This window comes from Citrus clementina, unplaced genomic scaffold, assembly GCF_000493195.1.
Source record: "Citrus clementina cultivar Clemenules unplaced genomic scaffold, Citrus_clementina_v1.0 scaffold_3, whole genome shotgun sequence".
Lineage (NCBI taxonomy): Eukaryota > Viridiplantae > Streptophyta > Magnoliopsida > Sapindales > Rutaceae > Citrus > Citrus x clementina.
The window spans coordinates 43,189,476-43,207,030 of NW_006262339.1; the positions used below are offsets into that span (position 1 = coordinate 43,189,476).

The 17,555-nt window shown below is 34.1% G+C and overlaps 3 protein-coding genes across 4 annotated transcripts; 1 reads left to right on the plus strand and 2 right to left on the minus strand.

Annotated features, from left to right (window-relative positions):
• Positions 1 to 759: 759 nt before the first annotated feature.
• LOC18049324 (60S ribosomal protein L14-1) lies at positions 760 to 2,278 on the plus strand. Its single transcript, XM_006443735.2, has 4 exons — positions 760 to 859; positions 1,002 to 1,103; positions 1,362 to 1,604; positions 2,023 to 2,278. The coding sequence occupies exons 1-4, from the start codon at positions 857 to 859 to the stop codon at positions 2,077 to 2,079; spliced, it is 405 nt and encodes a 134-aa protein (XP_006443798.1). The 5' UTR covers positions 760 to 856; the 3' UTR covers positions 2,080 to 2,278.
• Positions 2,279 to 2,759: 481 nt separating this feature from the next.
• Positions 2,760 to 7,121, minus strand: LOC112100299 (WD repeat-containing protein 55). 2 transcript variants are annotated; one of them, XM_024189346.1, is made up of 15 exons: positions 6,910 to 7,121; positions 6,782 to 6,814; positions 6,617 to 6,681; positions 6,433 to 6,520; positions 6,268 to 6,340; positions 5,688 to 5,794; positions 5,436 to 5,478; positions 5,255 to 5,311; positions 4,701 to 4,777; positions 4,511 to 4,559; positions 4,365 to 4,411; positions 4,183 to 4,256; positions 3,995 to 4,050; positions 3,444 to 3,543; positions 2,761 to 3,225 (listed from the first exon to the last, which is right to left on the minus strand). In XM_024189346.1, the coding sequence occupies exons 1-15, from the start codon at positions 7,002 to 7,004 to the stop codon at positions 3,158 to 3,160; spliced, it is 1,032 nt and encodes a 343-aa protein (XP_024045114.1). In that variant the 5' UTR covers positions 7,005 to 7,121; the 3' UTR covers positions 2,761 to 3,157. The 2 variants fall into 2 exon arrangements, 1 of the variants encoding a protein (XP_024045114.1); XR_002906628.1 differs by lacking the exon at positions 3,995 to 4,050 and having other exon boundaries at positions 2,760 to 3,225.
• Positions 7,122 to 12,282: 5,161 nt separating this feature from the next.
• LOC18049325 (serine/threonine protein phosphatase 2A regulatory subunit B''alpha) lies at positions 12,283 to 16,017 on the minus strand. The gene is made up of 13 exons (XM_024187552.1): positions 15,930 to 16,017; positions 15,519 to 15,704; positions 14,894 to 14,966; positions 14,696 to 14,798; positions 14,115 to 14,220; positions 13,834 to 13,924; positions 13,428 to 13,569; positions 13,145 to 13,292; positions 12,897 to 13,006; positions 12,674 to 12,809; positions 12,470 to 12,601; positions 12,349 to 12,383; positions 12,283 to 12,289 (listed from the first exon to the last, which is right to left on the minus strand). Exons 1-13 carry the CDS (start codon positions 15,930 to 15,932, stop codon positions 12,283 to 12,285), a joined length of 1,272 nt encoding a protein of 423 aa, XP_024043320.1. The 5' UTR covers positions 15,933 to 16,017.
• Between the last annotated feature and the right edge of the window lie 1,538 nt (positions 16,018 to 17,555).

A 17,555-nucleotide genomic window follows, 5' to 3' on the forward strand; every position in this document is an offset into this window, starting at 1 on the left:
ATAATGAAAGTCTGGGGCTGGCAATCTGAGTAAGAATTTATTTTTCGATTCAATTTAATGTGAATTAAATTGGTTTAATATTGAAAAAATTGATTCATTTAATAAATGAGTGAATTTGATTTAATTAACTAATTAAACGAATCGAATCTAAGTTTGAGGATATTGATTTGTTTATTCGTTTACGATTCATTTAGTAAATAGGTCACAAAATGAATCAAACACGATCCATTCATTTATTATTCATTTAATTAAATTGCTTTTTTATCATTAAGTATGTATGAAAAAAATTTAAAGAAATGATAATAAGTTTGTATTTCATAGAATGTTAAATTTATGCATTTTATATTTTATTTTGTTTAATTGTTGTTTATTGATTATAGCTTTATAAATGAATTCGTTTTAAATTCGATTCGTTATGCATTTGTTACAATATAAACGAATAGTAACGAATCATGAATCGATTCGATTCATTTAGATTAATTCTACTAAACTAATTAAACGAATTGTATCAATTATTCACTTGATAAACTAATCGAATGCGAATTCTAAGGATTTTGTTTGTTTAACAAACATATCGAATTCGAATTAACAAAGTTTTGACTCAATTTATTTACAATTTTATTCAAATTTGAATCGTTTATTCATTTTACCGCGATCGGTGCCAACACAGTTAACATCGGACCAGTAAAAATTTAAACACACAGCACAAACATAGACCTGCCCGTAGACAATCACATTGATAAACTGAAAAACCCTACTTGTAGTATAATTTGACCTGGGAAACCCTAAATCGAAGCCTCTTGCCTCATTCATTCATCTCCTCGCTCCTCCGGCAGAGCCTTGAATATCTTCGAAAATGGTAACCACTTCGCCACTAATGGGTCCTTCTCAGATCACGAATTAACCAACACAGTGATTAATTAACTTGAATCTCTCGTAGTTTTTTTTTTTTTTTTTTCAACAAGTAGTTGATAATTGAAAGTTTATGACCTTGAGTGTAGCCGTTCAAGAGGTACGTGGAGATAGGAAGAGTTGCTCTCGTTAATTACGGCAAGGACTATGGGAAGCTTGTGGTCATCGTCGATGTCCTTGATCAAAACAGGGTACCTTTATTCACTTTACGCTTATGCTTTATTTGAGTTGAATCTTATAAAATTGTCACAAGAATTCTGAATATTTTGGTTTAGTTGATGATAACTGGGTACCCCTTCTTTTTTTTTTTCTGTACAAAAATAGGAAATTAGAAAGTTGATGTGCTTTTGTAAACAGAGTGATTTTAGCTTGGATTTCTTTGAATTTTGAACTGTTTCGTTTATTTTTTAGTTGTATACAATTGTTATTATTTTTGTGATGCTTTATAGGCTCTTGTTGATGCCCCTGATATGGTGAGGAGCCAAATGAACTTCAAGAGGCTTTCTCTCACGGATATTAAGATTGACATCAATCGAGTTCCCAGGAAGAAGTCTTTGATTGAAGCCATGGAGAAGGCTGATGTGAATAACAAATGGGAAAACAGCTCCTGGGGCAGGAAGCTGATTGTCCAGAAAAGGAGAGCGGCACTGAATGATTTTGATAGGTTCAAGCTCATGTTGGCAAAGATCAAGGTATGCAATTCGGTCTTACTATCTCACTTCCTGAATCAAATTAAGCAAACTGTGTTTCAGATAGGAACAATTGATCTTCCACATTTTGCCTCCATCCTTTATTAAACTATACTTGCCTGCAAATACAATTTAGTGCCTTGGCATGCGCTATTCATAATCTTCATTCAAACAAGACTTGACGCGGGTGCATAATCCAAGTTTAACTACTGTTTAATCACTAATTCACCAGATTGGTGCCCTTTATAATTAACAAGTGGGTTGATAAACAAATAAAATACCTATGAACTTGTATAATTTTCTGGAGACATGGTCTATTTATTTATTTATTTTTACTTTAACTTTTAATTTTTAGTATGTATTATATTAAGTACCCGTGCCCTTTTACAAGTTTCTTATATGCCACTGTTATAAATTGCAGAAGGGTGGACTTGTTCGACAGGAGCTTGCAAAACTCAAGAAGGAGAATGCAGCATAGAATTTCTCTCTTGTGTTCCCCTTTCTGGTTTTTAGTTCTTACAGCTTCAATTTGATTCTATTAATGTATTGATTAATATGAGAAAACATCAGCTTGGCGTTTTTGGGTTAATTGTTATTTGGACAGAATTTTTAGATATTTTCGTAATGTCCTTTCTGTTATAATCTGATCTCAAGCTTTGTTGTTCGGTAACCTTTAATATCTGTGAATCTTGTATATCGAGCTTTGCCAAAAGATACACTCTTCACTCCTGTATCAACCAACTCGATGATTATTATTGGCTCATTGCACTCCACGCGTGAATATGTTAACCATGTTTAAATCATTCCATGGGGCTGTGGCGGTTCAAAATGGATAAGGATTCTTCCGTAATCCAACACTAATTAAATATGCTCTTTAAAAAAAAAAAAAAAAATCTTGTATGACATGTAATATTGATTGTATTTGGTCAAGAGTTATTCTGTGGCAACCACATACTTGTAGATCGACTACCATGAGCAACAGAATTTTTTCCTTTTTTCTCTTCTGGTAGCCATCAATATCCAAGTTAGAGTGTAGATTTTCAATGTTTTGCAGCTCTAATAAAAGGCAGAATCAACCAATAATAATAATAATAATAATAATAATAATATAAATTAAAAAAATTCGGAAGTAACCAAACGGCAAGTACCGTAGTCTTGAGAACAAAGAGAAAACGTATCATCCTCTAGCCCCGCCTAGCAAATCTGGAGCAAGTTATTGGAAATGATTTGTTTCAAACCAAAACATAACCGAATATATATATATATATCATTTCACCACAATTCATTAAGTGTCCAGCCCCACCAGAGCAGAAAAGGTCAAGAAAGAAAAACTGTGTACTCTACAACTTATCAAAACTGAAATCCACAATCTTTCCAAGGGAGGCCCACCTGAAATGTGTGGATACCATTGCTTGGCCATGGGATGATGAATTGGAAGAATCCCAGGATATGTTCTCGCGGTATCACTCATGGAAGGAGACTAGGTGCAGTATAAGGACACAAGACAGGCACTGTAACAGTCATTATATGCGCAGAAGGAAGTGTGCCACTGCCATCTATAAATCTGCAAAAAAATTATTCGAACTGCTACCAGCATGTCCTTTGCTCGCACTTTTACTTGTCACTGGGGGTTGGGGAAAAAAATCAAAGTCAAATACATGACGTGTAAATGCCCTCCAGGTATCATATCATAATTGGTGCAGAGCAGCAGATAATCTGCTAGACAGTGCATCAACTTGTCCAGAACGGAAAGCCTGAAGGGATGTAAATGAGGGAAAAAAAATAATTGCAAGTCCAAGAATCACCACATGTTTATGACATTTCCCAATAAATCTAACACACCTTTGTTATCCACATCCATGTCATCACCGTCGCTATCTGACTCAGCTGCTTGACTTATATTATTTCCTGAACCTTTTAATATATCGTCCAAATCCCAGAGCTGCATGAAAATAACGGCAATTTCAACTTGTCATGTTATAATGAAGATGACAAAGTATGGAAGGAGCGTAAATGCAATGAAAAAATTAGGCAACCAAGAAATGACAAAAGAAAAATAGAAAGCAAATATAGGTTAATCATTAATTTTATTTCTAAATTTGCTAATTAACTTATTTTGACCTGCAACAATACAAAAACTATCTCTACATGATAACATATTTGGCCTTAAGGAAACATTCAACCAGTACAAACAGCTCTGCCTTACACAGATCTAATCACAGACATCAAATTGGCTAACTTGTATACTGATTCTCTGTTGTCTTCATATCCATCTAACATGATTTACGCATAGTTTACCATATAAAATGTGTTGTGTGTGCGCATGAAGGGGGGGGGGGGGGGGAAGGGGAAGGGAGAAAGGGGGAAGAGAGAGAGAGAGAGATGGCACGCACCTTCAACATCGAATCATGTGATATACTGCCAAGAAACTTTCTATCATGAGATAAAGCTAGAAAACCAACCAAAGTTGTATGTTAAACAAGCTACTTTTAAAGATCCACAAGTTTTAGTAAAAATTGAAGAGGGTTAACATTCAAAGATAAGAAACCACTATTTATAAAGCAAAGGACGGATGCAATACCAAGGCTCTCAATTGGATATTCCGAGTGCTCTGCAATTGGCTGAATGATTCTGTTCGGTAATATGCCTACCAGGCTAAATGAATAAGAGTAAATCAAACAAAATTAGAAATATTAAGAATAACAAACTCATGATCCAACATTTAAGATCAAAGAGTTTATCCCGTCAAGCACAAGTTATTACCTAATGAGGCCATTCTCAGATCCAGTAATTACCCTATCTTCATCAAGCTAACATAAGAAATTCACATTGTTAAAATAAAGCAAACTCCTAGATTATTTTAAACTTAATTGATGCTACCACAATCAAGAAATAGGAAACCAATTCACCTTTAACAATGCATCAACAGAATTTGGAGATAGTCCAACAAAACGATCACTACAAATACAAGCAAATATTTTACCCAACAAGGCTATTAACATTCACGTGTTTATCTTTGCAAGAAGAGAGAGAGAGAGAGAGAGAGAGGGAAGAAGGGAGTGAGATGAGAGAGAGAGAGAGAGAGATCAATTTAAAAACCTGCAATCCTTGAAATATCCCCAAGAATACAACAGTACAGTTCCACTCTGCGATCCACATACAACTTTGCGACCATTCTGTCAATAATATTACATTATGAAGAATGTCAGAATACAGTAAATGAATGGATCAGCAAATGTAGATAGAAAACAACTTACTAGTAAGTGTTCAATCAGAGATATTCCAGGAAGTAAATTATTTTCTCTGTAAAGGTAAATGCATCTTTTAAGACGGTGACTTACTTTCCCCCGATTTTGCCCAGGGAAGTGGGCAAGGGCTCAAGAGAAGGGATGGTTGGCCAAACACCACCAGGAATACAAAATCCATCAGTTTTAATATGCCAGTGTTCATAGTATCTTTTTTATGGATTACAATCAGTGCACTCCCGGTAAAACATAAATTTTTCTTGGTGAAGATAGAAAAAGAGAGGCAAGGAGCTGCCAGCTAGTGTAAAAATCTATGCTGATAGTAAAGATATCATTGGAACAAGTTCATGCTCTGTTACAGCTCTAAGGTTCAAAAAATTTCCAGCATTTAAAGGATAATAAATCAACCTTCATCAAAACAACTGATGTTAGCTCTTCTTCAGAGAACTCAGACCGAGTTTGGACCTGCCATTAATGTGGAACACATTGTTAAATGAAAATTCTGAAAGAATTTTCAAAAATCTTCATCTGGTGACCGGTATATCAAGCGATCTACAAGTAGATATTATCAAGGACAGTGAAAGCTTACTGTATTTTTACGAAGATTGCAAACAGATAGAGTCCCATCTCCACTGGACAATGCAAAATTGAGACACGTTAAAATCTCAGTCAAACATCTACCCAGAAGAAGGAAACACTTTGAAAGAGCAAATTATTTAAACACATAAATATATGGAACTGTGTGCAGGATGTCTAGCTGAAAAGCAAACAATCTGAAGACCTTTTCAAATAGAGAGGGAAAAAAAAGCAGAATCATTAAAGAGTAACAGCATTAAAGTACCTTGTTCCTAGCAGTTTCATTGCATCAGCTGCAAAAGTCATATCTGAAACATATTCCTCATGAGCGTCAAAAGAATTGCAGAGAGTACGTTGTCTGGTATCCCATACCTCCAATGCAGTAAAAATCAAACAAAAAGATAAGTGGGTTGAATAAAAAATTGAACCCTTAAAAGTAAATTAATAATTCAAACAGATTCAGCACAGTGATTAAATATCCTCAAAAACAAATAGACAAATAAAAAAAAACAAATGTTAATATTTTCAAATAAAAACAATGAACTTTAGATATCATTTAATGATAAAATGTAATTAGAAATGATTTTACATTCACCAAAGATCACAAAAGTAAGAAGATAATTAAAGAACCTCAAAGCCAATAAGCAAAAAGCCATTGGAGAAAACCAAATGTCATTGGAAGTAGACTTCAATCATGTAAATAGCTGATTGAACTATGTTTGCAGGAAATTTATTTGCTAGACACTATACTTATGACAATACTTTCCTGAACACTGTTACGGCTTTCAAAGAGAAAGAAACAGGAAGAAACCAGTTTCATAGCAGCTACTGGGGAAGAAAACCACCTTAATACAGCCTTGATCATCGCCAGAGGCAACAGTTGACTCTGTCACGTTGATCAAACTATAAATAGCATCCCTGCAAATAGATAACATATCAGAGCATCAGAACCATATTTCTTGGACCATTAGTGATCAATAATTTGAGAAAAAATAAATATGGGAACTTACTCATGAGAATCCTCAAGACGAGCAATAGTGGCTCCAGTCTCCACATCCGTGGCCAGAATTGAACGGTCAGTTGAACCCGTCAGCATTGCTGCACAAGTCCATCGGAAGGAAAAAAATTAAGACTTTAATTACAAAAATAAAATAAAATAAACCACATAACTACAAATTAGCAAAATAATATCACCTTGTCCACCGTTGACGAATCGAACAGCTCTACAAGACTCTTCGTGAGCATGAAGATCCAGCAACCTATTTATCATCAATATTTATTTATTTTAAAAAAAAAAACTTTTTTTTTTTAACACGGAAATAAGAAACGAATATTTGAAAAATGAAGTTTGAGGCGTACTTTTGGGGCGGTGAATCCGCATTGTAACGGTACCTATGATAAAAGAAGTAGTGATGCTTATTAATAATTTTCATAATTAAAAATCTAATTTTATTAAAAGTAAGTTTGCAACTAAAGAAATAGGTTACAAATGAAGGTCGCCCGTGATGAGGGCGGCGGCGACGAGCTGATCCGACGGATGAAAATCCAGACCAAACGGTAAGCTTCCTAAACTTAACTCCATTTGCCGAGACTTGATTTGTATTTACAGAATCAATTTCCAATTTGCTTAAACCCTAAAACCCTCCCTCCCACTTCTTAGGGTTTTACTGCCAGTCCTCTGTTTTCGTTTCAGCTATTGCCGTCCCATTTTATTTTTTTTTCTTACGATTTCGGATTTTATTTTTAGGCCGGAGACATCTAGGCCCATGGGCCGCAGCGTGGAGCTATTGTACGAGCAGGTGGCCAGTAACTAACATAACTAACCAATTTGATAACTACAATTCCGCGCGCTATTCATTTTTTAATTTTCAGAAATCCCAGTAAAATTCACAGCAACCCAATTTTGTTGCAATACAATTGGAAAAAAAATAAATAAGTAAAGTGTGTTTAACCTACTGAAATAACTTGCACATCAAGTTAGGTGACCAAGCAAAGCTTTAAAATTATTTATCAATGAGGTTGAAGAATTTCATTCATGCAGATGCAGTCAGTATCTTTCTTCATTCTTCGGCCATTCACTTCAATCAGATTTAAGTGGTTGATCTCAATCATCATCGTCGTCAATTGTAACAAACTCTCTCTCCATATAGTGATCCCATTCGGTCAAATCCAGGTTCTCATCATAAACGCCAAAAATGCCATTGGCAATTAGGCTGTTTTATGTAACCGTGCAAGCCTAATTCAAACATGCCAATTTGACAGTTTTGCATAACTAGAAAATGATCAAAACAAATTTATTAGTTGGTGACGAAGGAGTTTCTGATGCTGACCGAGTTTCGATCGTTTGAAGTTGCGTAGTGGGATGCACTCTTGACTCCTCAAGAAAGATTATGTCTCTACAAGTATATGTATTATTTATGAAGATACTTGATTATTCATAATCAAACAAAGTTTTAATGGACCTCTAGTGCCATCATGTCTAATATCTGTTCAAAGTTGGACTGATGCAAAATTTTATTCAAGTGCATACTTAGAAAATATATTTAATTTCTTCCGATAAGAAGCAACAAAGTTGGTTCAATGCAGCTGCATTTTTATCAAGATATCACTAAACCTAAAATATAAGTAATCCTGTGTTATGTTACTCTTGTGTTAGTTTATATTTCCAAGTGCAGTGCAATATTTTTAGCGTTATGATCAATCTGAAGTAGTGTGACTATTGAGGAGTGCTGGATTAAAGAATCTCTTCTTCTAAGGCCAATTCTTGCCCAACCACACTATCATGATATCATCTATCCCATAATGTATTAAATTCTTATATGCTGTATGTAGTTAAAATCATTAGGACGACTACCAAGACTTAACGAAAATAATTTAGCTGATGCACCAATTGACTGCTTCCTATTGAAGAAATTGATCTATTCTTGTTAACAAAAGTAAAACAAGCTACTCAAAACTGTATTTTAAAGATTCTCAACATGAGCCATAAATGAAAAGAAGACACAAGAATGTGGCGATTACCATGTAAAAACCAGTGACGGTAGCCAAAGAGTTGGCAATATGAACTGAAATCTTATAAGAAAAAACCGGAAAACATTACATCACTCATTATGCATATGAGCTGAAATCTTATATGAGAAGACAAAAAAAAAAAGTAGATTTTGCATGAAGATAGGAAAGTATAAACTAAAATGATTTTGAAGAAAGAAATGTGTTTAAAGTGGAGTAAATAGTGTTCAATTAGTAGAAATACAGAGATAATAGCAAGAAGCAACAACAATTCCAGAAGCACACGTACTAAATCTCACCCAGAAAGCAGAAGGTAGCAAATGACCATGCAAACCGCTGAAATTCAACAATTTTCACACAAATTAAACCAACTTTTCCAAATTCACAACAATTCTATAGAAAACCACCATATTCAAAAAACAAAACCCTAAATCCAACACACCACCAAAATCAACACGCCTAGAACTAATTCAAACCATATAGAGCAAAACTAAACAACCCAATTCACCCGCAAAACAAAGATCCAAACTTTAATTTAAAAAAATTAAAAAGTCAATATTTCCTTAAAATTTGTCGTCGGCACTGGCGGCTCCTGTTCGTCACTGTTGTCGTCAGTGGTGTTGGTGACAAGATGGGGCTACGGTGGTGGACGGAGGTGGTATTTAGTTTGTTTGCCAAGAGAGCCGTTCGAGAGAGGGAAAGAGCGCTGCTTTGCAGTGACAGAGGAGAGTATATGAGGACTGACGACGGAGTGAGGATAAGTTGACAGGAGAGTGGCCCTCCCTTATTGCTATACGGCAGAGTTCCATTACAGCGGCCTTGCATATATTGTGTGCTTGAACTTGCCACTGACTGCTATATACTTTAGCCTCTGGGTCCATCTGCAACAAAAATAAGCAACAGTGAACGCTTGCAGAGAATAAAGAATGATGTGAAATAGGACAAACTTTCATCTATTGAATGAACTATACAAATGATAGCAAATCTGATTTCTAGATTGAAAATCACAAATATTATATGGGGGGAAAAGAAAACATTAAGCATCAATTATCCTCTAATTCAGTACTTAATAGTGAGATAATCCACTCTATATTATATTAGTTGATCAAAGAATTGAGGGTCCTTGCATATTGAATTCAAACTGGAAGAAACCATCCAATTGCAAGCAGTAGAGAAAGAAAGTAAGAATGACTAAGCATAATGTTAAATAACTTTTAAAACAACCCCTGCAGAGGATCATATATATCATTGTTGAGGCTCCATGTGTTTTACAAGATATCAAAGTAACACAAAATGTATGATCAACTTTTAGAATTCTCAACACGGTAAAATAGCATGGCACGCGTTACGAGATTATCAATAAAATGTAATATGTAACACCATGATCTAAAACAATCCAATTGGGCCTGCAAAAGACTTTAAGTGACATGACATTAACTGGGAAAAAGAATCATAACAATAACAGATAAAATCAATCTTCTAATGCTTAGAATCAAACCTGGATATCATTTGACATGACTGATATAAAATAGCTAAACTCCTAAATTTGAGGAAAGTAATTCATTTGACATGAATGTGTCACATTACAGGATTTTGACTATTTAAAGTAGATGGAGAGAAAGTAACTGGCAAAAGATAAGGTAGCATCCAAGCATCCACCAACACACATCCTCAGCACCTACAAACTCGCATACAATTGACCACAAAAATACAAAATTCATTCAATCAAATGAAAAAGTTTCACCACAAATTCCAAACTATTCATCCATTAATGATCCAAAACATTAACACAACAGTGAAAGGAGGGGGCAAAAAAGGAAAAAAAAAACACAAAGTAAAACATTAAGCTGCCAACTGGCTACATAAAAAAGAAACTAGTCTATGTGCACTCAATGACAGATTGCATGAATGTCCCGAACAACAACATTCGCAAACTTGTTATTGCAGATTCCACATTCATTTCTTAGAGTCCTGTGAATCTGAGCATAATGACAGATTCCACGTTCATTTCCTCTTACAATAGTTTCCAATTGTGAAAAATTATATTTAAGTCATCATCTCTAGTGATTTGTCAATATTTACAAATATTGGCATAATTTTTAAAATTAATTTATTCCAATATTTCAAAATATTTTTATAATATTTTTTAAAATTAGATTTGAGGAGACATATAACTTTCTTTTTGCCGCTTGAAAGGAACAATAAGAACAAAAACAGTGAGAAAGAGATATATTGAATTTCTCATAAATTGTGTGTGACAATATTAAATTTACTGTAAGTAACTAAATACGATTTTCATGAAAAATACTATAACTACTCATATGAATGTGAAATAATAAACTAAAAAAGATCTAATGAATAAATATCTAATTTAATTTTGACAAATAATATGTAGTTTTAGCATGATACGTCAAACCGTGGATCTTCAAAAAGTCACCGATTTATCTCAAAAGAATCGAATAAAAGAAACCTAAAAATAATCAAGTTATTCGTTGATTAAAGGGAAAAAAACTGAAAACTGAACAGTAGAATAACTATAAAATTGTATTATATTTTAAATATGAAAACCAGTGAATTATAACATTCATACTATTACAATAACATAAATAAATATTAATTAATAATAAATTTAAATTAATAGTGTTATTAATTATTTAAATAAATATAATATTACCTTTTAATATTTTATTTTCATGATAAATAAATAATTTTCTTATTACTTGTTATTAATATTATTTGATTATTATGATATTCTTATATAATTTTAATATGAAGAAACTATTTAATATAATTACTTTCTAAAATTAATCCCAACTAATCCCATGCCTCTTCAGAGAATAACTTTGTTCATTAACATGGTTATTTTATGGGAATCTTAATTTGAGTTATTGAATTTAACTCCAATAGCCCATGATTTTTTTGTTTAAAATCCTACACTTGATGCCCACCATCGATAGAATTAGCAAGGCATTAAATTTAACTAAAATGCACGTGCATTCTTTATATCCTTCGCCTCACTAATCTAACAAGCAGGAAAACAAAAACAAAAAATAAAAATAAAAATTCAATGAGCAAATTCGAAGAGCAAATAAAATATAAAATATCAATGAACGGGCCAGGATCATCAAATGTCGTATGCAATCAGCCTGAGTCATGGAGCCAATATAATATATTAAATAGAATCTCAGCCCTCCATTTAATCCAACGGCCACTGTTGTAGGTCTGGATGAATAGCAATTTGCAGGTGTCCGAATTGGAATATATATATGTATGGGGGATCCGCACTCTATTAAGGAGTAAGATCGACATTTGTAATACTGTAAATTGTTGTATACATTGTAAAACTCATTTTTTTTTCGATCATATTCAATCAATCAATCAATATTAATACAACGCTGTACGGAATCCAGAGAGCAACTCCCCTGCGAAGAACTTCATACAACTCAATTTTGTTGCAGAGAAAAGAAAGGGTGCGGAGAGCATGGCCTACTACTGAATTTAACTTGCGCAACGAAACTTCAAAAATATATCAATGAGGTTGCAGCTATTTTTGTGACTCGCATTCATTCATGTAGTGTCTTCAAGACTCCTCCACTGTCCCTTCTCCCACTCGAGTTGAAAACCGATGAATCATATATCTAAATCTACCTGAAAACACAAAGATTTGTCATGGGAATTAGATTTCAGAACCACAAACTATAGAATAATTAATTAAAATAAGATTATAATAAACTTTATGCATGAGTTTCAGAAAGAGAAAAGTATAAAAAGAGAATCAGAGAATTTGGAAAAATAGTCTTTCACCTCAATCATGCATTTCTTCAATCGGTTCACCCCAATCTTCCATTGGCTCATCTTCTGAACTTGAGATGAACTCAGCATCTATTAGCATACTCTCGAACTCTTTATCAACAAACCGAAGCCATTCAATTAAATCTGGGTGCTGATGGCCCTGCAGCTAAACACCAAATGAGCATTCAGATTCCCAGTATGACAGTTTTGCGCGTAGCCTGAAAAGTGAGCGAAATATTTAATTACCCGGCGACGGGGCAGTGGAAACCGAACCCGATCGTCAAATGCCAGGAGCTTTCCACGATTGGAAAGGACTTCAAAAACAATTCTCGAGAGATCTGATCGTTTCAAGTCACGTAGTGTGATATATTCTTCCCTCTGCATCAAAAGTCATGTCAGATTGAAAGTAGATTTATGTTAAACAAGTAAACAGGAGAAGACCCCAAGCACCTCTGGTGCAATCATGTCAATTATTTGACATAATATCATCTCAAATGACACAGGTTTTTTGGCGTGGTCCTCATAGAAATATCTCATTTCACCTGGGGTAAGCTTTCCATTTCCATCCAAATCTAACAATTTGAACCTGTAAAATCCACCAATAAATTAACAATTGTGCCCATTGAAAACGAAGCATTATGCATCAGAGTACATCACAAATAGACAAGCATACCAATATTCAACACTAGGCTCGGATGATTTGTCCTCCACTGATATCAAGAAGTAGACGAAATCTTCATAATTCATGTGTCGTGCAACCTCACATGTAAACTTCCTTGGAGCCTGAGACGAAATTTGGCGCATTAAGCACAAGCAAATAAATGAACACCTTACTAGAAAAATGCATTTCTAAACCTCAAATTAATTAGAATTTGTTTGTTCAGAATGTAAATAGGAAGATACTATTGGACACAAACTAGCCTGTTCAAATATCCTAGCAACGATCCGAGAGGTAAGCGCACCATCACCATAGGTCAGTAGGTCTCCTTGGTCGATCAAGAAATCATGATTCGCATCCACTTCGCCAAACTTGCGATATATAACATAAAACTGCTTGTATGAGAAGTACCTATGGTGTAAAAGAGGCCAAATAACTCCATTAAAAATTTACAAACTCAAAAAATTCAATGGAGGAACTTCCAGTCACTATTTCAAGTTGACTCCTATAAAATAGGTCGTGTAAAAGATCAATTAGGATAAGAACCTGAGAACTCCATCAGTGTCCTCTTCATCATCAACACGTTGCATGGCAGGAATTAAATTTCCACGCTTCAGCTCCCTGAGTGAAAGACGACCATTTCCTCTTCTGTTGATATGATAAAAAATTCTGTATATCACAGTCTCAGCTGAGCCATGTACACAGATGTTTATGTACGGTTATCAGTAGTAGTTTATACTGAATTCCAAGTTGATTGCATGTAAAAATTAAGAATGATTGGTAGGATATCGAAGTCGTTTGTTTAATGCCTAAAAATATCAATCAACAATCTAAAGCATCTATTTGCTAACTGTAAATTCAAGTAAAATGAAAACGTATGGAAGAAGTAACAAAACTTTACTAGATTAATACTAAAATTAGATGGTAAAATGCATTGCCAGTATTCACGCACCATATCTTTTTTGAAAATTGGGTTTGGTCTTTAAGAATTCCAAACCAGGATGGGTCTCCAAAAGTTCTTGAAGGACAGGTTTGAAGTCAACCTGTATCCAGTGTCCAATAAATTGCCAACAGAAAAAAACTAGTGAAATCAACCTGTATACAAAAGTTCTTGAAGGACAGGTTAAAAAATAAAATGGAGGAAAAGAATAAGTAAAATCACAAGCAAATTGCCAACAGCAATTATCAATACTCTACAAATTCTCAGCAAAAATTTAGGGCTCATAGAAAAACCTGAGAAAGGTATTCGTGGTCTGGTTGCTTCAGAATTCTATACATTTGAGTCACTGTATCCATTGTCAGCATATCTCTATCAACCCAGTACCGAATAAATTTGTCCCTACAAGCATATTATGTGATGGAGAATACATGAGAATGCATTTATATGGGCAAAGAATCAAGCACAGTCCAAAAATGATCAATGAGAAAAGCAATAATGCTTGAATGGATCAACATTCCAAGCAAACTAATCATGCACTAACATTATGAAACTTGAATAGTTGAATGTTTTGTCATCAACAAAAGCTTAATGACCTGATTTCATAAATAAATCCAATTTGTCATACAATTAGATATTGAAACTGTAGGCATATTATCATACATCTCAAACGCTAAAGAACTAACAGATTCTAGCGGACATGTAGGCTTCACATCCAGCATTTAAAGATGGCATAAATAACTACTAGATAAAAGAATGAAGGAGAGAGATATATGAAGACTGGATGGCAATTCACAACTAAAAATCTTACTGTTTTATTTAGAAAAGCAAAAGCTGGGGTTGAGGAGAAGGAAGAAGAAATTGCACAAGCGTATACCTGGTCACTATTCCAGAACTCTTGATGTCTATCTTTCTAAAGAGTGCAGCAGAGAAAAAGGATGGTAACTGGCATACTTTCTTGGTAATAACTGATTTAAATTCTGCATCTGCATAAGTCCATTTAACTCCTTATGAGAGACATCCTTCTTTTTGTTAAAATATATGAAAGGGGTATTTATAGATATAAACTTCTTACCATTAATCCGAAATCCACCAAGAGGATTATCGAAAAAGTGGCTAATTCGTAAAATATATTGTTCCTTTAGCGACTGTGATGCAGAGCAGGACAATGATTTCGGTTAGATATATCATCAATGAGTATATTAAATCACTCACTATTTGCCATACATTGATATGTATATCAAATACTATTTGGAACGTAATGAAACCTCAGTATATATTAACCTCAACATGATGATAAGATATAGCTAAGTTTAAGTTATCTCGATGACTATCTGGGAACATGCAAGGGATCTAATCTTAAGCATAGATTTCAATGAAAATTGAAAACCCGCAGTTCAAGTATAATAAACATAGCTCTGCACCAGGATTAACTCATTTGAATCTTATAAAATTTTCTAAGAAATTGCTACGCCACAAACCCAATACCATGGCATCTCAAAACACAATAGAGCTAAAGATAGTACAACAGTTTCTTCCAATACATGATCTTTTGTAACAAAACATTACATCCCAATTTCTAACCTATCAAAGGAGATCATGTGACTTTGATCCCCTTCCCAACAAGTCTATGAAACGATGTGTTTTAGAGGCTAAGTACTTGAAGCTACTGATGAGAAAGCGGCAGAAGTAAATCAAACCTGTCGCATGATTTCATGGTGATTTCGGAGAGCTAATTGCAATGGAGGATCAAACAAAGGAGGAATATTTCCCTCTTCTTGATTGCTAGGGGATCTGGGCAGAATTATCGGTGGAAGTGGAGGAAACGTGTAAAATGAATTGCTGCTGCTGCTGCTTGCATCTGCATTGTCATTCCCTGTTTCCATCTGCATTCACATCCAAACAGCAACATAAATTGGGGATTAAGAAAGCTACAAACAATGGCCAAAAATAAAGAAAATCAAGAAACATAAAGCAGAAAAATCAATTATAATAAGTTTCTTTAATTCTTTCAACTCAGGAACATTTAATGCATGTTTAAATCATTAACACTTAATTTTTGATTAATCTAATAAAAGCAGACAACACACAAAGTGAAAGTGAATTCTAACCATAAAGCTTCAATAACTCAAATCTTGAAAACACTTTTTGGTTCAGTTTCTACTGCTCGTTGTTAGCAGAAAATCCTCTTGAACTGGAAATGCCAAAAAGAAAAACTTATCGTTCTTGAAGCATCTGCAATATTGCATACACCTGATCGACGGCCTGGAAAGCACTTTCTGAAAAGACTTGTTTTACAATGTTACTTCAGGAATTGAAATGAAAGAACAAGACGGTGCGTTTTGGCCTTCAATCAGAGATTCTAGAAGAAATGAATGAGCATGCAACGCTTGAAGACCGCAGACGCTTGCTTTGGCGCAAAAAGAATGAGTGAATAAAATGTACAACCGAAGCCGCCAACTGCGTATCCAAGTAACAAGATTCAATTTCTTCGTACAGTATTTGTACTTTCAATACGTATGTTTAAAGTGTAAACGGTTTGACACAAGTCAAAGTCACGTAAATTAGATCATTATTTTAAAATTTTTTTAATATGCATATGCACATTTATAATGAGTAAAAAATATGGATGTGGGTGCCCAATAGTGAACATCTCAAAATTGTAGCAAATAATGCAGCATTTATTTAGCGAACATTATAATAAAATAATTAATTTTGAAAAGTAGTTGCATTTATTTAGCCAATATTATAATAAAATAATTAATTTTGAAAATCTATCAACTATTTGATGATTAACATATATCATTTGCGACCAAAATTTGAATGCAATGTTTCAGGTTAGTAACCACATTATATACCACTTTCATAATATCAAGCAACACATCACACTTTAATGGAAGTGCAAAACACCATAAGATTGCAATATTAGTATAATACTAATGGATTTTAGTTGTGGTTCACATCACTTATCAAGATTAGTACAAAACACCGCGTGCTATTCATTTTTTAATTTTCTGAAATCCCAGTAAAATTCATGGCAACCCAATTTTGTTGCAATACAATTTGAAAAAATAAATAAGTAAAGTGTCTTCAACCTACTGAAATAACTTGCAGATCAAGGTAGGTGACCATGCTTTAAAATTATTTATCAACGAGGTTGAAGAATTTCATTCATGCAGATGCAGTAATCTTTCTTCATTTTTCGGTCAATCAGATTTAAGTGGTTGATCTCAATCCTCATTTTATGAACTCTCATCGTCGTCATCAATTGTAATAAACTTTCTCCGCATAGTGATCGCATTCTGTCAAATCCGGGTTCTCATCATAAACGCCAAAAATACCATTAGCAAGTAGCAACAGGGCTGTTTTGTGTAACAGCGTAAGCCAATTCAAATACGCGAATTTGACAGTTTTTGCATAACTAGAAAATGAGCAAAACAATTTTATTAGCCAGTAACGAAGGAGTTTCTGATGCTGACCGAGTTTGGATCTTTTGAAGTTGCGTAGTGGGATATACTCTTGACTCCTCAAGAAAGATTATGTCTCTGCGAGTATATTTATTATTTATGAAGATACCCGATTACCCAGAATCAAAGAAAGTTTGAATGGACCTCTGGTGCAATCATGTCTAGTATTTGGTCGTAGCACATCCTCGAATGGCATCTCATTTTCACTCATACTGCTCCTCATAAACAATTTCATTTCATCTGGTGTAAGCTGTCCATTTTCATCCAAGT